The 21,422-nt window shown below is 54.7% G+C and overlaps 1 protein-coding gene across 3 annotated transcripts in view; it reads left to right on the plus strand.

The window, feature by feature from the left end:
* STUM (stum, mechanosensory transduction mediator homolog) overlaps nucleotides 1–10,487 on the plus strand; it is a 48,279-nt gene extending 37,792 nt beyond the window's left edge. The window contains exons 3-4 of one of the 3 annotated variants that reach the window (XR_012763093.1): nucleotides 4,068–4,903; nucleotides 8,335–10,487. Coding sequence is in view for 2 of the 3 variants with exons in the window: in XM_075413099.1 (XP_075269214.1) it covers nucleotides 3,885–3,919 (35 nt within the window). In the remaining variant the exon portion in view is untranslated. The other 2 variants (XM_075413100.1, XM_075413099.1) reach the window with 2 other exon arrangements.
* The last annotated feature ends 10,935 nt before the right edge of the window (nucleotides 10,488–21,422 follow it).

Below are 21,422 nucleotides of genomic sequence, written 5' to 3' on the forward strand. Positions count from 1 at the left end.
TCAGACCTTGCCAGAAGCAGCAGCAGCAGCTGATTGCGTGGTTCCTATATGCTCGAGCTCTGAAGGAGTTTGGAAAACATCGCTGAGCCTCTCTTCTCCACAGGGCCGCTGCTAGGGCAGGTAACACGGCTGCCCTGGGAAGGAGAGAGAGCAGAAAGTTTTGAGAGACTCAGAAAAGAAGAATATCCCAAAACAGCTGGTAACCTTGCATGAGATGAAGGCAATTCTGAAGACAAGTTGCTCACTTAGAGCTATTCTTTTTTTTTTTTTTTAATCTAAATAGCACCATCCTCCAATCTATGCCTAAGGAAAGTGGGTGAAATAACATTTTTTGCAGTTTCCTACCAAAAGTTGCGGGAGGGTAAGTTCTTTACATATTGTAGGAATGTTACATACCGTTGGGGTCTGCAGCACCCAGCTGGGCTGAGGCACGCCATGGCTGTGAGTTATCTGTGGGCACAAGAAAACTCAGCAGCAAAACCGCCAAAGAGCCATCAGGTGTAGTTTTCCCAGCTCTCGGACTGTGAACGGCATGCCTCGTGCCGTCCAGTACGCCGTGATGTCTTGTTTGCTGCCTTCCTTCAGCGGTCCCCCTGCGGTCAAACCCATGAAATAGCCATGTCAGAGAGGAAAGCGTTTCTGTGAGCGTCACTCAGACTGCTGCTCCGTCCAGCCTGTCCAGCTCGGGCTGGTGAGCTGGAAAGCAGATGAGGATTCCCCCATGCTCTTTGAACAAGAGCCCCAAATGAAATAATCCACTTCAAGTACAAGGATGTTAAATAATGTTTAGCCCTGGTGTAAATGTCTGATGGTAGAGCAGCTGTTGTCTGTTTACTCTGCAGCCCCAATTTATTTGTTCTATTCTGGTTCTCCGTGTGTTTTGGATATATCGTCTACAGTTACATTTCTCCCTCTCTCTTTCTTTCATGTTCCTTTGCCTCCTTTTGTTCACCATCAAAGTCTCACAAGGTAAGTTTGTTTCTGTTCTTCCTCCTCCTCCTCCTCACACCCCGTGGCAGCTCTCCACGGAGAGCGGCGAGCGCTCGGCCAGGGCGAACCATTTGGGATTTGCGTCGGCTGGCGCTGCCTGCTCCCAGCCCAGGTCCAGCCGTGTGCCTGTACGTGCGTGTGTCCGACTGTCTCTGTGTCTGTCCTGTGGCCACACAGCCCCGGGGACATGTTCTCCGCCCAGTGTTCCAGTGCCCCTCGGGCTGCCCCAAGGGCACCCTCAGACCAGGGCAGGGACCCATTTCAGCCTCGGGAGCATCCCAAGGCCACCCTCTGCATGAACCCAGTCCCAGTAGGACAGCCTGTGCACAGACTGGTTTCTTTTTGCCCGAATCTTACTTGCAATGGTCTACAGAAGAAGTGCAATTTCAAACAAACTTGATTAAATCAGTGATTTTGTGTGCGGATACTCAGACCAACTTAATCTCGATCCCAGATCTGTCTGCTTTACAGAACTGCACCTTAACTGGATGGCAGGCATGCTAGCGTAAAGCTGCTTCATACAGAATAGCTATTCCTCTGCAAGAAATGCATTAACTGTTTTCATATATAAACGGTTTAATAAGTTAAGGCTGAAGTATTTTAATAAGTACGTTAAGCATAGGACAGGCCATGTTTTGGCTTATTTTAGACATGTAAAGAGAGATACAGGCTCAGCCACTGTAACTGACTTCCAGCCGGCTTAAAAACTAATAGACGGACTGAAAGGATTCTATTATATCTTAATAAAAGGCATGGCTACGCATGCAAGTTACTGTAAGCATAACCTAGCTTGCTTACTTTAGCTAAGGGTTTATGACATGCCCCAGCTCTCTGGTCCTTGTGGTTAGTTGGGTTTTTTTTACTGTGCTCCCTAAACAAATTAAATTGATGCTGTAGACAAGCCCGTATTACAGGTCTCCAACCAGCTAATCTTGCCTTCAGAGCTGACTCGCACTCAGAACATAAAGGCATAAGAAATCATCATTTTTCCCCCTAGAAAAAGCTATTTGAAAGAGCTGAGCGTCTTTCTGTTCAGCTGCACATGATGGGCAGCAATGCAGTGCAGGGTAATACGTGCTGATAAGTGTCATTAATCTCCTCCTCTATTCCTTGTGCTCGTTTAGCAGCAGGAGGTCCAGACTACCAAGGCTGGGTGAATGCATGAATTTTCCCAAAGTACAGTGAAGTTCATTTGCCTGGGCCAATTCTTAGTTCAGCAAAAAGTCCCTTAAAGATAAAGGTTGTAGCACCTGCTGGTATGTTGTGTTCAGTTTTGAGGGACTTACTGGCAAAAGCCTCACGTAAGAGTTGGAAAGAAATATTAAAAAGCACCAATAGAAAAATGTTCGAAGAGTTAAGCATTCTTCTGAGATGTGAAATTTCAGAGTTATTTGAAATTCAAAATATAAAAATGACAGGCTACTTATGTTATTTAAACAAAGAAAAAATACTCCAGCTTTTTAAGAGATTTTGAGTTGAAAGAGCTTTGCTCTTGCAGACAGCGCAGGTAAGGACACTTTGGTTGCTTCTTGCAAAAAGAACATCTTTTGCACCAATGCTATCATAACAGCAATTCCAGCTTCTCTTACAAAGAAAGAGGGTAAAGCCTCTGGTGCAGTCATTGCAACCACCTAGGAAAGTGTTAAAAAAAAAAACCCAGTATTTTTCTCGATATCCTGTGTCAGCACAAGAGCTGCGGGTGCTCTCCTATGGCCATTCCCTGCTCTAGCCCCCCCTGGGAAGGAGCTCTCCCCTATGGGATTTGCAGCCTCCCCTCAACCACTCCGTACAGGATAGTAAATAAAGCAGGGCCCCAGTCCCCCGAGGAGCTGGGGTGAGCAGTGGGACAGGCTCCTTTAGCCCTTGCGGCATCTGTGTGGCTGTGACACAGCGGGGGCCAAGCATGAGCCAACACAGAGCCCCCTGAGGGCTTTGCTGCCTTGATCCAGAGGTGCATTAGACCCCATGGCCACGGGGAGAGGAGGATCCAGGCAGTTTCCCAGTGCAGTTGGGTTTGCTGCTAGAAAGGTCCGTTTTCTCCAGCCCTGCCGGATGGCAGCTGTGCCCCAACAAAAGCACCTGTAATTCTGCTGGGCTGGAGCAAAGCAAGAGCATAACAAGGCAGGAAGAATATCATTAGGAACATCATTAGGGAAAGGGCCCGCAGAGGCATCATGAGGTCTGTGTTTGAACTCTGACACATCAGCCTGTGATTAGAAGTGTCCCTCTTCTCCAAGAGATGTTTGTTCACCTCTGCAAATGGCAGTGCAAACTGGTTGCTGCTGGAAAGCTCTGTTAGCAAAAGCCAGCATGGGAGCTAAAAGGTGGAGAGAGGAAAGCAGCCTCCTCCTACCTGGCAGTCCTCTGGAAGGATGAGGTTCAGACATAGCTCGCGAGTAGAGATGCGCGTGTGTCAGATGCACGACCAGCAAGCTGCCAGCTCGGCGCTTGGGAACAGCGGTGTCTCTGGAGCGCTGTAGAAGGGCAGACGTTCTTAGGTTATTGGGCTGTACTGGAATTAGCGGCTGCTGCTACATACTGTGCCTTTACATCCTCTTCAAGCAGACGTGGCTCTGCCCAGGCCCAGGCCGGCGGCAGGCAGGCACCGCAGCGGCAAGGCTGGCCGCCAGCAGCTGCATCGCCGTGCCCGGGAGGTGCCGGTGGTCGCGCCCCGAGGCTGCAGGGAGCAGGTGCTGGCTAAAGCAAGGCAGGGCGTCTTGCTGGGCTGGGTCTGCCCAGGCAGCCTGGCAGCAAGGGGGGACCTGGCAGCCCCTCTGTTCTCCCACGTGGTTTGCCACCCCTGGTAAACCAGGCTCGTGGCTCGCTTGAGCCTTGCCGAGGGTCCTCGTTGGGAACAAACACTAATCATGTTCCCTTCCCCTCCCTCCTCACAGGCTACAAGGAACAGGGGATCCCACAGCAGCTGTAGTGGCTGGGACAAGTATGGTCAGAGAATCACGTCGAGAGATTTCCTTTGGCAGCTGTGGGCCACGGACGTTTTCATTACCCTTTGTCTCTGTTCTTCTTCCTTTTGTTTTGTTTCCTTCTGCTCGAACCCGGTTCATCTGCCCGTCCAGCGGAGCGGAGGTGCAGAGCAGCCGACGGAGACTTGCACTGATCCCACTGAGCAGCGGAGATGGGGCAAGCACGGCGCGGGTTGGGACTGGCCCCGGCCGGCACGCAGTGGGCGGCTGATGAGGAGAAGGAGGGTGCTGGGAGAAGGAGACATCCCTGGAGAAGGTGGCACCTGGGCAGGCAGCTGAGCTGGGGGAGCAGGAGATGCTGCTTTCTCTCTTCTCCCAGGGGGAACTAGCTGAAGATGTTTTGCCTCCATTTTATGCTCACCGTTAAACCAAACCGGCTGTGAACATCAAATGCCAAGGAGCTATTAGTAGATATATGTACAGTATGTAAAAGCAAACCAGTGTTACTTTTTTCCCCCATCCCGAGAGTCCACCTTGACTGCTTCGGGGCAGCAGAGGGCTCAGCCCAGCCTCCTCTGCTGTCTGTGTATATATGATGCTCAATGAAGCTCTGTCCTTGCAGATGTCTTGAGAAACGTGCTTGCTGTAAATCGTATTGTACTGCTGAATTGACTGGGGCCATCCTCTGCTTCCATCTGCTGGCACCATATGAAGACCAGACCTCCCACCAGCCCCTGGGGAGACTTTATCTAGCAAGGGACCAGTGCCCCACAGCATCTTGCCTCTAGGGTGGTGGGCGCAGCCACGTGCTGTCAAAAGCTTCTAGTGTAAAACAATACTGGGGAAGTCAAAAAAAAAAAAAAGAGGCTTTTCCTCCCCTTCCCCCAAAAGGGCCTTGCTGGAAGCGTCTCCGTGCTTTGGAAACGGATGCACTCACAGTGCGGCGTGTGCTCCTGGCTGAAGCAGCGTCCCCGCTCCGCTTCCCCGGGGTAAGTGCCCAAAGCGCGAGGGCTGTGGCCTGGTGCTAACCAGGAGCTGGGTAGCGGTTGTGGCTGGGAGCCCCGTGGCCAGGTGGGGCAGGGCTGTGTTTCTGTCCTTTGAGCACATGACACGCAGTGATCCCTCCGACCCCGGCTGGTGTTTCGGGAGGGTGAGAGGAGCTCAGCCGGGGGGACCTAGTGGTCCAAAAAGGTGGCGGGAAGAGCCCTACCGAAAGAGGGCAAAACCGGCTGCTGCTCTCGCTTGGGCAGGGTCCTCGCGGCGAGAGGGGCTTCACACAAACCCGCTGCCAAAACTGGAAGAGCTGGGACCGGCTTCCAGCCCTTCTCTTCTGCAGAGGCGCAGCCGGTGGGTTGGGGGACGGCAGCAAACCCCGCTGCCCTGGGAAGCTCCTTTAGTGTCTACAGCAGTGGGAAACGTGTCTTGGCCTTGCTGTAGCCCCAGGTGCTCTCCTGATGACTGGAGACCCTCTGGCTTTAATGCAGGACCTTTCCTCCCTGCCCAGTGCCCACACTTTGCTGTGAGCCCATTGCCTGCAGAGAGCGAGGACTGACCCCTCACTGTGCTTCTCCCAGCGCATGAACTCCTTCTCCAGGGCTGATGATAAAGCACAATCCACAGTCCCAGCTAACATGTGGTGGGACAGGACCTGTCCAAGCCATGCACGTTTATTCAGCACAGGCATCAGAGCTGGTGGCAAATATTTTTCACCCCACCCTTCCATGACTGCGGGCTATAAAAAGCTTTGGGCTGCCTGGACAGGAGAAAGGAGCAGAGAGTCAGGAGTCTGGGGAGCACCAGCCTTTGCTGCAAGCCAGGAGGCTGCTGGCTTGAGCACTTCCCCTGATCTCAGCAGCCTTAATCGGATCAGAAAATGGAACCCATATAACCAGGATGGAAATTTGTAACACAAACACCGCTGCCCCTGTTGTACAGCTGAGAAACGGCTGCATGCAGTAAGGTTAAATTACCCGGCTCCAAAGCAAACCCACGGCGGAACCACAGGGATAACTCAGGCTGCGTTTGCCTTGCCTCGCACCCTAGGCGGGGGCTCATACTGCTGTGCTGGGCAGCCAGGAACGGGTCTTTAGCAACTGCCCTGCATCCGAAGGGCGGTGCGGAGCTCAGCTGTTTGGGCTGCTCCACAGAAAGCAAAGATCCGTAACACGGTGCAGACAGGAAAGCCTCTCATTTGTAATTTTAGAGGAAGGTGGATGAAACCCATCAACTTCTAGTGACACGTAAGCCACACAGGCAGCAGTGAAGTGGGTTTCTTTGGAAGACAAGCAGTCGGTGCTCCTTGTTAACCCGAGTGCTCAAGAGGAAACGCAGCACGGTTATCCTGCCACGAGACGTGGTTACCTTGCTTTGCCAAGGACTGTCTTGCGAGACAGCAGCGCTTTGAAAAAATCAACTCCTAGTAGGTCAGTGGTGGAAAAATAAAACCCAAGAGCCATCTGACATCTGCGCTAAAGCCAAGCGATGAGCTTCTCAGTATTACTGTTGCCACAGCAATCACCAAAAGGATTTCTGCTCATGGTGTTCAACAATTTAAACTCTCTTTGACCATTTCTGCCAAAAAGGACTGGTTAAGAGGGTGGCCTCTCAGTGACCTGTGCTGTAGTATGTGTAGCTCTGTGGCTTGCAGGACTGTATGGATGTTCTAGAACTGAACTTCAGCATTTACTGCGAGCCAGGGAGGATCTCCTCCTTCATTTCCCACCTGAGAAAATACAGGGTAAATAGGATCCTAAGCAGGAGCAAACAGAGAATTGGTAGCACAGCTGGAAAACACCTTCACAAACTGCTGCTGTGATCAGTGAGAACTCTTTTCTGAGCTTTATAACTAGTCCTCAAGCCACCCAAACAACTTGCTAGCTCAGTTGCAGCAAGCACAATTACCAAGAGCAATGATTACCCCTCACATGTGCCAAAACAGAACAGCCAGTTCAAATGCAGACTCTGAATGCTGCCCAACCATCGCGCTGGCTGTGCTGTGGCCTGGGGATGGCTGTGTGGGAGACCCTGCAGACGTGGCTAACAGGTTTTACTAGGCCACCTGGCAGAGGTGTTGAAAAGAAACCAGGCAAAGCCCTTGGCTGCAGAAGCTCTGAGACAGGAGCAGCCAAGCACAGCTTAAGAACAACTTGTTCTAGTGCTTGTGAAGATGAATTTAAACTTTTCGTGGACAGGTAGTGCAGAAAGTCTCAGTCTGGGGAGGGTTAAACAAGCTGATGATTTCACTGAGCGTTAAACGGCTGAAAGTCCCTTCTCCTGTGGCATCAGATGTCAGACTGGCAGCAGATGCCCCATCCCAGAGACCCAGCACCTGTACAAGAGGTCCCCTGGGAACAAAAACTGGTAGGAATAACTCCTTGTCAGCACGGCCAGGGTTTTGCTGGCTTTTCGGCCTGTCCCTGTGCTCCAGTGAGAACGGGAGAATTGGATTAGTCGGGGAAGAGCTTGCATGGAAATGCTGCCCTCCCCAGGACTGCCGTCGGTCTCCCGAGGACATCCCTTCAGTTGCACTGCGTGCCGGCTACGCTGATTGCGTGAGGGAGTTTGGCAGCGCTGCACAGGAGAGGTGTGGGATCTATAGTTTTCTTTCAAGATTTGCTCTATAAAAATTTCTCATTTTTGACCTTTGTATCGAATTTGTGAAGCCAAGAAAACAGCCAACGCACCACTCTGGAGGCTCCAAGGTCTATGAAATGGGCACCCAGGACAAAAGGCCTTGTTCCTGCCTGTTCTGTGGGTTTCCTGAATTGATTTTAATTAGCATCAGATTCCCGCTCTCTGCTTTAGAACAGCAGCAACTTTATATCAGCCTTGCTACTGGGGAGCAAGCACCAAATTGCATTTTCCCCAAAGCTGTCCCACTGCAGTAATTATGATGATAAAAACCTCTCGTTTTTCCAATGGTCATGATTAAAACCAGCACCCCCAAGCTCCCCGCAGCCCAGGTACAAACAGCAGCGTGCTCTCAGGCAACAGCGAGCCTCTGAGCCTGGTTTCAGTTCTCCCTGTGGCAGGTGGTGGGGAAACAGGGGCTGCAGTGAGCTCCGGGGCTGAGCCACAGGGCAGGGCTGGGGAGGCTGGAGGGGATAGACGGGATTTCAAGCCTTAGTGGTCACAAGGAGGGGGTTCTGCTCCGTCCCATCTTTAATATCATTCCTTCTCCTGACTTGTTTCTCCTCCTCTCAGAAGAGAGCAGGGCTTTGTGCCAGGGACAGACCGGGCAGAGCCCATCCCCTCGAGGGGCTCCCGGGGAACTCACAGTGGGAAGCTGGCAGCAAGCTGGAGATACGTGCATGGTGGTCACAATTCATACACTGGTGAGAAGAACCACGCAGTGAAGACACAGAGGTACGAGTGCTAATTTGGTGCCCCCGCCATCAGCAACGCTTTTCTTTCTCTTTAGGGCCAAATTAATCATCCCACGCTTTTACACCTCTTTCCGGAGCGCTGCAGAGGGAGGCCGCCCACTCCAGGATGCCCAACAGCACCAGGGCCGGATAATCTGCCCCCACCTGCGGGACCTGTGCCGTGCCGCTAGTGCCCACCGTGCCGTGCCGAAGCCGACCCCTGCCTCCTGGCCAGCACAGCCAGACATTGCAGCCAGCGAACACTTGGTCTGGTCGAAAGTGCGTGGCACCAGGCTGTCCCGGTATCATCGTCTGCTTCTTAAATGTACATGCTTTAGGTGCCAGTTTTACAGCTAAAGAGCGATAGTGGGTAACGAAGAATAAATGCAATTGCTTCACCCCCATCCACCAGCGACACAGTATTTTCTGCTGCTTTTTCCCGACTGTGAAAGCCAGGTTTCTCAAAAAAAAAAAAAAAAAAGGGCTTTAAAGAAGTAGTTCCTTGGTACTCAAACCCAGCCGGGCTGAACAGCTGATTTACTGCTTGGTGGAAAGCAGCTCCAGGTAGGAAACAAACCAAATGTCTTTTTGAAATTTGTGCCCAGTCGTAAACCAGTTCCATTCTGGGTCAGCCCAACCATTTCAATGCAGAGCACGCTAACATTCTTTCTGAGGTCGTTGGTGTTGCCGGAGCTGTACTCGCCGTGATGAAGGTGCTATGGTGGATGGCCCCTGGCCCTTTGCCTGCCTGACCGCGCTTGCTGCAGGGGGTCAGCACGGCTCTCAGCTGCGGCAGCCGCAGCCGTCAGCAGGGCTGTGTGCCGGGAACGGCTCCGACCGGCAGCCGTGCGGCAGGGAGCGTTCGGCATGCGAGGTGCCTCCGTCTGTGCCGCATCCCGTGCTGCCCGAGACCAAGCCGCATGTTCCTCCCTGCATCCATCAGCTGTCACACATTTTATTAAAGATCTTTCAGTTCTTCTGGAAATCGCCCCTTGTTGTCGCCTCGCCATGGCACAGGGGGTGTTGTGCTGAGCTCGGTGCACGGGAACCCAAAGAATCACTGTTGCATCCAGGGGCCATCTTGTTCCTCCTTTGCCTTTCCTCCTGTGTGTTTTGGGACAACCCTGCAATTCACGTACATGCACACACTCCAGCCAAAGTGTATTTTAGTGCTATTCAACCCAAACTACATCCTCTACAAGACACCACCAACAGTTCATTGACATTCAAAGCCAAGACACAAAAAGATCTATAAGCTCGGCTAGATCCGATATTGCTCCCAGTCAAAAGCGATGGCTTCTCCCTCGTGCTTGCTAACCACAGCATGACAACACACCCCTGTGTTTTCTAGCTGAGTTCTCTTCATGCCCACATACACCACGCACTTTCAGGCAGCTCTGCAATTTATTTTCCAATCTTGCACTCAGCATTTCCATGCTCCCATGGGACCAGTGTGCTGTAAAGCCCCAGGTGACGGTGGCACCAGCTGAACCAGGATTAGTTACAGTGAATCCCACAGAAGCCCATATCAGCCACAAGCCATCCTTCCTCCTCTTGTCACCCATACGCATAACTAGAGACAGGCTAAAATTCAGTCCAGCTTCTCTTGCACCCACCAAACAGCCAGAGGACCCCCTCCTCACCCCACCATCCCATCCCCTCCACCAAAATGGTGCAGTGGGATGCGAAGGCTTTAAGTAGACTCGAGGACCAACAAGGTGAGAGTAGCTCAATCCATCTTCCAGCAGGCAGGTCAAAAGGAATGGCACATTTGGGCTTGGGATCAAAACAGGGGCTCACCTCCATCAGCACAGCCTGGAGGTGATGGCAGCACTCCCCCAAACACCCAGCAATCAGTCCAACACTGATCTGCACCCCACTTTCCACCCACCACACACATACAGACACAGATGCTGCCCACAGTCTGGTAGAGGTATCAGTAGTCCACGTTTCCTTGGTTTTGGTTTTGGCCATGCTTGGGTGCATCAGGCTTTTCCACCCGAGGAAGGAGGGAATGGGTGAATGCCCAGGTGTGCCATTTGCACCCCGATGGTGAGCCCACGTTTCATTTTTGTGCCAGAGCCCAAACTGAGGGGTTAAAGGACCATTCATACGCCTGACTATACTGCCAAGTATTGGATTGTGACCTGCTGTGTTTTGATACTGTGGATTTTATTTTTTTTTAAGTTAAATATATTCTATTACTGGACAGCTGGAACGAAATGCAGAGTCTCTTTACATAGCCTGGAGAAACCCCATCATCCCTGGATCAAAATGGGTCTTCCTCTCCCCACCAGCTGGGTGGTGGAGAGCATCCAGCAGACACCAGCCCGTACCCACGTCACCTGAGGAGAACAGAGGTAGGGGCCAGGGCATGGCTTTCTTAAGGAATTAATGACCCAGAGCCTTACAGGGGAGTAGAGGACTGCTGAGGAGCCTTACCTGCATCTCTGAAACAAAGATAAGGAAGGAGGAAAAGCCACCCTGCAGTTCCCCTGTGCACACACCTGCCAGCACTTCTTCTCACCTTTTCTTTGCAGCTTTAACCCTTTAAAATGACTCCAGGGAGGTTATCCCTGCCCACCGTGTGAGAGCAGCCTCCGCATCGCCAGGGGCTCAGCCATGCATGCCCAAGCAGATCAGAGCTCAGCAGGCAGCAGAGCTGTCGCAGGGGAGCTTTCCCCTGAAAGGCAGTTCTGCTGCAGGGGCCGACAGCCCGTCAAAACACATCTGCACGTTTTGGCCATACTTCATTTTTCCATACTTCATGCTCCCTGTTCCTCCTGCAATACACAATGCCCCGAAGTGCCACTGCTCTACTCCCTCCCCGAAGCCACCGCTGGTGGGGAAACACATGGGAGATCCAAGCTGGACTTGTCAGGGCTTCCCTCAGGCATTTTTTGAGGCAAGTGGGAGTCCCAAGTCTCCAAGCAATTGCTCATTCACATGAATGTCCACAACCTGGCAGATTTAAACCCAAACATTGGCACACAGGTAGTCTCCAGGCTGCCAGGCTTCACCTGGCCCTTCTTGGATGCCTCACCTCTGTAGGAGGCTCCTTGCAAACACAGGTTTACACAAGCAGCTTGTCTGACACCAGCTATCTGGTGTGCAAGAGACCTCCCACTCCTCATCCTGACCCCTCAGGAAAGTAAAGACTGCAGCCATCACCCCGTTTCCAGCCCAGGCAGTGTTCACAGGGGCCGGGTTTCAGCGACCCCCAGGGTGCCTGCAGCCCTGCTGAGAAAGGACCAGCCTCTTGCTCCATCAAAAGCCCAAATCCTTGGAGGGCTGCAACACTGCCACAGATGATGGTGGACTGGGGAGAGTGAACCTTGAGCACATTTCTCGGACTGTGCAGCCCCTTGCATGCCCTGCAGCCCAAAACCACCCATCAGCTGCCCCTGCTCTGGGGAGGTTTCCTGCCAGCTGCACCACTTTGGGTCTCCCAGCTCCCTGCTGGGAAGACGGCACCACGGCACAGGGCTCGGTGGCATCTGCTGCCCACCCAGCGCAAATGCAGGGCTGGCCTCCCTTTCTGGGCTCCCAGCCTTTCTGACAGGCAGGGGGGCAGAGGAAGCCTGACAGCACGGAGAGGAGGGGGCTGGTGGAGGTCCAGGAGGAAATGCAACTGTACCTGCAAGATTCACCCTCGGCAGCCCCAAAGGCAAGGGCAGACATTTGGAGGTGGAGCTCAGGATTAGACCATGCTTACCCCTGCCTCCGAACTGCCAGCACAGCACGATGCTTCTCCTGTTCGCACAGCCTCGTGCAGGAGGAGCGGCAAGAGACCGAAACCAAGTGCGGCCCTGGAGTAGCGGGAGAGGGCACCCACCCAGCGAGGCTAGGGGACGTAGCCATCGAGAAGGTGACAGCACAGATCCCACTTACTCCAGCCCAGCACAGACCATGTGTAGCCACCTGACCTGGCCTCCCTGAGGGACCCCCCACAGCTGACACACCACTGCCGGGCTGCGGGGACAGCCAGCCCCATGCAATGTGTCTCTGACGAGAAGAACAGGGGAGGGAGCAGGATGCAGACTGCTGTTTGCATCTCCGCAAGGCCATCAGCTGCAGCAAGAGCATCAGAGGCCAGGAGCCCACCGAGGAGCAGCCTTGGTAACAGAGCAGCGCAGAACAGCCCTGCCCAGCTGCAAGGCAGGGTGAGCTGGGCAGCAGGTCCATACCAGGGGGCTTCAATAGGACATGGGGGGGCCAAACTCAAGTTCAGTGCAAGAACAGTTAGCAGGCTTTTCTCACACCCCATGGCTTTGAATGGTCCGGTAGGTGAGGCAGACAGGTCCATTTCACTTGCCACATCTTCCTATTTCGGCTTCACCCCTCAGCATATGAAGTGCTTTGGGATGAAAACTGATATACAGTATTCTGATACTATTAAGACATCCATGCAGACACACCATCACATGACAAATCCACTAAAGAGATCTGGGATAATTATCTTGAAGAGATTTCTTTAAAGCGCTGCTAATGCTATCATCTCATACGGGGAGGGAAAAAGTTAAAAAAAAAAAATAAAAAAACTCCACACAAATGGAAAATCAAAACCTGGATCTTAGTCAAGACAGATAAGCCATGGGGAAAACCTCCAGGCCTTATCCTCATCCAAGCATCATCATGAGAACAGGTCTTACACTCACCTGGAGGAACGAGCATCTCCAGCAGTTTTTCAGGCCTGCGAGCTGCTGACTCCCATGTGCCAGGGAGCGCTCTGGCACGAGCAGGCAGGAACCCAGGAGGTGTTCAGGGGGTTAAGAGAGGCAAGAGGTGATGAGCACAGCCTACACCTTCTGCTGGCTCCTCCAACAGGCAGCAGCACCAGCTCTGCCAGAACAGACACCAAAATCCCTGTCCTGAGAGCAGCCTTGACGTCAGACAGCACCACTACCCAGAAACCCAGGGAACGGGGTGACCAGGGGGTTCCTGGGGTGTTTACCCCACAATATGCTGGCCCTTACGAGCAGCTGGCAAACCTCAAGCCCCTGAACACCTGGAAACACCCAACACAGCCCTGCTCCACCCTTTGCCAGCACCCTGTGGGTGGGCAGAAGCCAGACCAGAGCCACTCCTGCCCGCCAGCCCCAGCTCACAGCCAAAGTCCATGGCCACCCCGCCTCAAGTCCAACACCGCAGCCCTGTGCGGACCCCCTTGCCCAGCCATCCACCCTCTCCACACCATGCAGCCCCAGGGGAAGCATATGGCCACCACACACACCTCACCCTGATTTCAGGTGCAAACTGGCTCACCCCCCAAGAACAGAGCCTGCCCAGGTGCCCTCACAGCATAGTCACAGCCTCTGCTGTAGCTCCTCTGTACACCCAGCCAGTGCAGCACAGCAATGGGGGACCAAGAAAACTCCCTCTCCAGTAACCACCACACAACAGGAAAAATTACCCTCCCTTTGCACTTGTGGCCCCCCAAGCCAGGCTTTTTCCACCTCCATCACCCTCGCCAGACCAAACTCACCCTGTCCAGGCTGCTACACCCTGCTGAGACACATCCAGCCCTGCAGCAGCTGAGAGCCACACAGGACTGCAGCCCATGGCACCAACACCACTCCCATGCTGATGGGGAGCGGCTGAGACTTTGTGCGTGACCCGGAGCAGTCAGTGTAACCAGGTGTGCTTCGCAGGAGGCCATCTGGGAGAGCTCAGGCTGTCGGCTGCTGTTACACCCATGGGGCAAAAGCATCTCAGGCAGGGAGGGCTCTGGTCAGTCCTGGCTCGCAGCTCACCCTGACAGGGAGCCAGGGTCTGCCTGCGGGCAGCTCACCCTGGTGGCAATGCAGAGAGATGGAAATACACCAGCTGGATATTGTATCATTTAGAGATACATGTTTAGAAAAACTACCCTGAGTAACCATTTAAAAAAAAAATTACATCCATGCAAAGGAGGGTTATTGCAAGGTATATATGTACTATCTTAAAATTGTCAAGTCATGCACTCCAAATACAGACTCAGATGTGAATGGAGCTATGAGAAGGTGGCAACCGATCCTAGAAGCTAATATTACAATTACAGGCTGCTTCAGAGCTAGTTTGCAGAGGGAAATCGCAGCCCTGTGGAAGAGGATGCGAACTGCGAGCCGAGCAGGAGTGCGAGCTGGTGTCCAGGGCACATTAAGGGCGTCCCCAGAGGAAGAGAAGATGTGGCAGCCAGAGCACCCATGCACTAAAAAAATGGTATCGCACTCCACGTCCCTGTGTGACTTTGGTCTGAGACTCAGGACTAGATGACCCACAGAGGTCCCTTCCAACCCCTACCATTCTGTGATTCTGTGATTCTGTGTCTGCTCCCCCTTCCTGCCCGGTCCCTTCTGCTGAGGTGCGCAAAGTGGGGGGACAAAACGGCTCCCGGGCTGAGCCCTCCGGGGAAGGCTGGAACGCTACGCCCCGCAGCAGGAGCCCACGGGCAGCGCTGGTGCCAGCAGGGATCTCTTCGCCAGCCCTCGGCCGCCCGGGTGGTGGCAATCGCCGGCTGACGCTGAGCAGCCGCCTGCAGTGGGAGGCTGCTGAGTTCCCCTTCGCTGCGTGTGCAAACACACATAAAAACCAACACGGTCTGGCTCTCTTTCACCACCAGACATTATTCCAAATATCAATATTTTAAATCACCAGGTGTTTATGTCCCAAGAAGGATGCAGCCAGCCTGGCTCTGCTGGCTGCCTCTCCAAGATGCCTGCGTTGCTCTGACTACCCTGGAAGATGATGAGTGTCAGAGATGCCCCTTCCACCAGGACCTGAGCAGCCCAAAATCTGGGCCCGCCGGGGCTCAGCACAGCAGTGGTTGGCCCGTGGTCATGCCGGGTGTGATGCTGCTCCTGCCCGTGCCTGGGGAGTGGCTGTGGGGGCCATGCTGCCCGCCTGGAGCCGTCCCGGGGCACAAGCGTGAAGCTGCTGGGTGTGGATGCACCTTCAGCCGCCTCCAACCCTACCGAGCTGCTCTGGCTCAGGAGAAAGTGGAATTAAAGGGTAAGGCTGACTCTAAGGCTCTTCTGTTTCTTCCCCGAATGGAAAAGGTCTGTTCTAGGAAACAAATTTCCTGGAGGTCTAATTTTAGAAAAAGGCTGTTTGTAATAACCCAGAAGATGGTTTTTAAGGGGAAGGTGATCATTCCCTTGTGTTTGATTATGGTAGGGGTGCCCGTGGTACTGGGGAAACCCTGCTGCTGGGGGGGCAGCGGGGTGAACGCAGCTGAGCCACGAGCACAGGAGTGCAGCCGAGAAGATGAACCTCCTGCGGAGAGACAGGTGGGGGATTTGGGGTGCACCAGCCCCACGTCCAGCTGCGACGGGGGACACAAGCAAAGACCAAGCCCGTAACTCGTGCATGCAAGATCGCCTATTCCCAGGAGGGCCATCCAGCCAGAGCAAGATGAGCACACTTTTTCGGCAGCACAAATCGTATTTCAGAGCTGCCACTCTTTGGCTGATATTAAATTAGGGCAGGAGTAAGGAGACAGAGAAGGATGGTTTACTAAACCCTCCCAACCCATCTCCTCTCCAGTGAATGTTAATGATGTGAAACTTGTCTGCACGGCAGTTTTCATGCTGTCCAAACCTGAGGGGGTTGCACAGGCACGTGCTACACCACCATCGCCAGCTTGTGACTTTGGGGACCTCTGCTTCTTTGCCTAGTGACTGCCTGTGAACCACCACAGCACCGCTTTGCTCTCTGGCCTTAGTTTTCTGGGGCCCTGCAGCAGCACCTTTGTTTCTCCTGAGAAGGTCTTGTCTTTTTGAGGATGAGAGGTGGAACCGCAGAGTAATGGTAGGCCAAATCATGCACACAAACAGTCCCTCCACAAAAGGCTAGGGATGCATCTTCAAGAAAGAAAAAAAGCAAGCGTTTCCTGAGGTCCACAAAATAATGGATGTGTGTTTGTACGAACGGGCGGTGAGGAGCAGCGATGGGCTTACAGCTGATGGGGACTCCTCTGCAGGCAGCAGCTTCAAGGGGCTGCCCTGAACTCTGCTCCCCTCTGGATGCCTCCTGCTTTGCTCCAGGAGCTGCCGAAAAGCCCAGGAGGATGCTCCTTCAGCAGTCACTCCTCGTCACACACGCAGTCTCCTCTCTCCCCCACTGCCCAGGTGATGGGGCTCTATTTTGGTTTGTGTGGGTCTGGGTAGCCGCTCCCCTGGGGCACCGGGGAGGGGGGGGGACAGCAGCCCACTGCCCACCTCTCCTAAAGCAAAACACAAGGATGCATGAGCAAGCTGGTGATGTCCTCATGGGTTTCAGTGCTTGGAGGTGATGCTGTCTTTGATGATAAGAGAGCACCTGCGATGGCCAGCGCAGTGTCTGGGTGCTGCTGGAGATGCCGTGACTGCTGCTGGTGTCGTCTGAGCCTGGGCATGCAGTGGTCACTGTCCCTGCTGCCAGTGGCCTTCCTCATGCTTCAGCGATTCAGCTTTTCACCCCATGTACATCACACCAAGCCACTCATGTAGGGGAATGTCACAGGAGACACCGACAGCTCTACAGCGCTGCACCAAGGTTGGCAGGGTGGGGTGCAAGGCAGGGGCTCTCCCAGGCCACTCCATCTTTGCACAGCCCCGACTCGGCGCTCCCCGCTGGGAAGTGGGTTTGCTCTGCCTGGTACTTCCCTTTGGGTCCTGGCAAACCCCACATCCACCAGACCCACTGCCATCACCCTAACGCTGTCCCCTACACTGGCACCCCATCTGTGCCCCTCTCCCACTGCGTTGGTGTAACCCTCAGGGATGTCACCGAGCAAGAGCCGGAATCCCTGCGTCCCGCTGCTCCTCTGGACAGCCGAGGGCGGGCACGGGAGGGATTTTTCCTGCGCCGGTCTCCAGCAGAGCATGCAGGCAGGTGCTGTACCTGAAGCTATGGGAAACCATCGCGAGGGGCTGCCCGCCTTCGCGTGGTGTTACCACGCTGCAGAGCCCACCCCACAGGTACCGCCTTCTGCCCTCTCTTTTTGAGGGGCATAAAAAAAACCGAGGTGTGAATTTGTCACTAGCAAAAGATGCACTGCCGGTGGGAAGGGTGCTTTAGCCACAGATCCTTTATAGGGGGGGGGGGGGGATCACATCTGTAGCATCTCTATCTTCCTGCTGCAGGCTCCTGCTGCTTTTTCTTCTTACATTCCCTTATCCGAGCCAAACTCCACTTTTGCAAGACGTGTATGTCCCTGCAGGAGAAGTCCCTGTATTCCTGTGATGGAAAGCAGCATATAAAACATCTTGGAGCAAAGCACCTTCTGACAGGCTGGGCAATCACTAGAAATTAAGGTACTTGCTTTTTGTTTTCTGGCTCTAGTCAGTTGTTTGAGTAAATAATTTTGTGCCTCTATTTCGCTTCGTGCTCCTTTGTCCAGGTGGTTTCAAGTGTAAGATTTTTTGTATTAGGGAAAGTGTGTTTGAACACTCTGGCAATGGGGAGCTGACTCCAGAGCTTGCAGGACTGACATTATTAATACACACCGAACCAACAGCAGGAGACACCAAGTTCCAGCAAACAGAAAGCCCCAGCCCTGAGCAGGCAGCAGACCGGTGCTGGCGGCAGGATACGCTGGCGGGGCCCAAGACCTGCATCTTCTGCGGAGTTTCCTCCAGCGCTGTCCCGGGAGCCTCCTCCACAGACTTTCTCTTCAAAGTGGCACCAGCAGAAGTGCTCCTGGGCTCTCAGGCTGCTCTGGGGTGGAAGCACAGTTTTTCCCCAGAGAGGAGCAGGAATCATGTGAGACGGGTCCCCTAAGGGTGTGCAGAGAGGTAGGGGTGGAAGGAAAAACCTGCCAGTACGAAAGCACCCCCAGCCCCTGGGGCATCTCTCAGAGCAGTGAATCCCCACATCAAGCCCTCTTTGCCACGCCCCAGTGCCTCCTTGGAGAGCATGGTGGGTCAGGGGCCGGAGGTGCAGGAGACGGCAGCCCCGTGTCCCCAGCCCCACCATGGGGCTGGGTGAAGCAGGGTCCTGGGCACGGCAGGGCCCATCCCTGGGGCTCCAGATGGGTATCTCATGCTGCTTGCGGGAGCGGAGTGTGACCACTTCCACGGACTTCAAACCGTGCGGGAAAAGCGCAGAACAGATACTACAGAGGGGCATTGCCCGCCTTCCCGACTCACAGGGTTTCTTTTCATTTTCAGTTTTATTTTTTACACTTCACAACCACAAAGAATAAAGAATTTATATTTTTAAGGCTGGGGAAGAAAACAAAGCGTGGACCCGTATGAGACCAGGGACTACAAGTTGGGGGCAGAAAGCTGTCCCTCGGGGGTCAGGGTGATGGGGCTGGCAGGGGCTCCAAGCCCTGAACAGGCACAGTGAGGGCCGGCACGTTGCCCCAGTCTCTCGCTCCCAGAAGCAGGAGTTTCCTCTACCCAGATACGGGGTGCAGGCAGCACAGAATCACAGAATGACAGAATGGTAGGGGTTGGAAGGGACCTCTGTGGGTCATCTAGTCCAACCCTCCTGCTGAAGCAGGGTCACCTACAGCAGGCTGCACAGGACCTTGTCCAGGCGGGTCTTGAATATCTCCAGAGAAGGAGACTCCACAACCTCCCTGGGCAGCCTGTTCCAGTGCTCCATCACCCTCAGAGGGAAGAAGTTCTTCCTCATGTTCAGACGGAACTTCCTCTGCTTCAGTTTGTGCCCGTTGCCCCTTGTCCTGTCGCTGAAAAGAGTCTGGCCCCATCCTCCTGACACCCGCCCTTGAGATATTTATAAGCAGTTATTAGGTCCCCTTGCAGCCTTCTCTTCTTCAGGCCGAACAAGCCCAGCTCCCTCAGCCTCTCCTCGTAGGAGAGATGCTTCGGTCCCCTCATCATCCTCGCAGCCCTCCGCTGGACACTCTCCAGCAGCTCCTCTTCTTTCTTGAGCTGGGGAGCCCAGAACTGGACAGAGTACTCCAGATGGGGCCTCACTAGGGCAGTGTAGAGGGGAAGGAGAACCTCCCTCGACCTGCTGGGCACACTCCTCCTAATGCACCCCAGAATGCCACTGGCCGCCTTGGCAGCCAGGGCACACTGCTGGCTCATGGTCAGCCTGTCGTCCACCAGGACAAAGATCTTCATCCTCCTGCTCGGGGGGGGGGGGGGGGGGGGGGGGGGGGGGGGAGTGGGGGTGTCCAGGATGGAGCCGCTTGGTGGAAAGGAGTTTTATTAATTTAATGATGCCCTCCCCCCAGCTCCCAATGCGAACATGGCCAGAGGACCAGTCCCACAAGTGCCAGGCTGTGGGGGGCAAGGCCCGAACCCGCGGTCCCCCCGCCGCAGCGCCCGCCCGGCCGGGTCCGGGCCTGGGCTTCTCCCGCTCCCGCCCTCCCGCCGAGGCCGCACCGCCACCTCCCGGCCGCCCGGGGAAGCGCGGGGAGGGCCGCGGCCAGGGGGGCCGAGGGTGGGGGGTTACGGTGCGGCGGAAAGGAGCAGCCCGAGCACAGCTCCGTCTGGGGGCTAAAGCCCACCCCGAGCCCTCCCACCGAGAAGCGGAGAGGGCCGCGAGATCCTTGCTGGCCAGCAGCAGCTTTATGAATTTATTTCCGCAATGCAGACCCTCCTTGGGGGTCTCACTGCCCGGGCAGTGCAACCCCTCCAGCCCGTTCTCGGGACAGAGAGCTCACCCCGCCTGAGCCTCAGACCCCCGCCAGCCACCACGGCAAACTCTTGCATTTTCAGAGCTTGCAAATCCCAGCCGGCCCCCAGCACCCCCTTACTTATAGGAGGTTCATTCTTGCAAGTGGTACCTAATTAGGTAATCACAAGAAAATTAGCCGCCCACTCCCCACCTACAGCCTGAGCAGGCTGCCTGTACCCCAAGTGGCACTGCTGGGGGTGCTGGGAGGCTCCGTGCTGTAGCAGCAGAAGCTTCAGCAACATTTAAAGTTCTCCTCGTTGCATTACTACAAGTGCTGGCCTCTCTTCTCTATATTGAGTTTATTAATCATTTAGTTAATTAACGCCCGGAGAGGCAGGGAGCCCCGGGCTTTGCTCTGGGGGAGCAGCAAAGCCAGGTTGAGGGGGCAAGCAGGGCTCTTGCTGAGGTGTGCACCACGCTGCGCTGGCACCCCAGCTTGGCACAGGGGTCTGTCCCTTTCCAACCCTGTGCGCAGACCCCAGGGTCAGCAGAGACCAGCAGTCAGTCACAGGGGGTCTCTTTCCCTGACCTGTTCCCTTCCCCTCTCTGCCACGATATCGCGGCGTCTCCTTAACCCTCGAGAGAGGTTTTCACAGAGCAGAGTTGAGGTTCTTCTTCTTCACCTTCCGGTTTTGCATTTTAGGGTATGGCTGGGTAAGTTTTGGAGGCTTTTGTTTTGTTTTCCTCCACAGGTAGGAAGAGGAGTCACGTACTGATGGGATTCTCAGCGGCCCGCAGGAGCTGGAGCTGTAAGCGGAGCAGCGGCTGTCGGCAGCGACGCCGGCCAGCTGGGAAACCCGCACGCCCTTCGCGCAGCCCGCGAGAGATCGCTGGGTGCGCGTGTAGCCGCCTCACGTCTGTAACGCTGCCAGCTCCTTCTCGCAGCAAGAGGTTTCTTGTCTTTCAGCAAACTCTGCGCTGGGTTTCTCCTGGAGTTTGTTTCAGAGGTGCTGTGGTGAGCAGCAGAGATGCTGCAGGGACTGGTTCCCAGGCTGGGCTGCTCTTGAGGGACCAAGCATGGGGTCTTCAATCTGATTTTCCTTACGGGGCGGCCCACCCACCCCCCTCGGCCACATCTGGCCCGGGACAGCTCCTGCTGTCCTGTGCTTGCACGGGCAACCAGGAGGGACTGGAGCTGCCTTCAGGCTCTACAGCCCGATTTCTCCCGCAGCGCAAAACCAATCCAGGTTTGTCTTCGCGGCCTTCGGTCCCAAGCGCTGGCTCTGGCGCTGCCCGCGGTGCAGCTGCGAGGGAGAGGAGCAGGGGAAGCGTGTGGCTGCGCCAGGCAGCTCCGACGCCCCTGGGTGCTTTGATACCCTCGAGCGCAGAAATCGCAGGGTGGCACTGGGGAACCGCTCAGCAGGAGCCACGACGTAGCGCCAGCGAAAAACATCAAGACTGAAAAAATTTCTGGTGCGGAGGTGCCTTTGGTGGGCTTCCCTGCAAAGCGGGCTGGAGAAACTCAGGTCTCTCCTTGGGGTGCTTCCCACCCAGCCCGGACTCCCCACAGCCCCGGCTCCACTCTCAC

Source organism: Opisthocomus hoazin, chromosome 2 (assembly GCF_030867145.1).
Source record: "Opisthocomus hoazin isolate bOpiHoa1 chromosome 2, bOpiHoa1.hap1, whole genome shotgun sequence".
NCBI lineage: Eukaryota > Metazoa > Chordata > Aves > Opisthocomiformes > Opisthocomidae > Opisthocomus > Opisthocomus hoazin.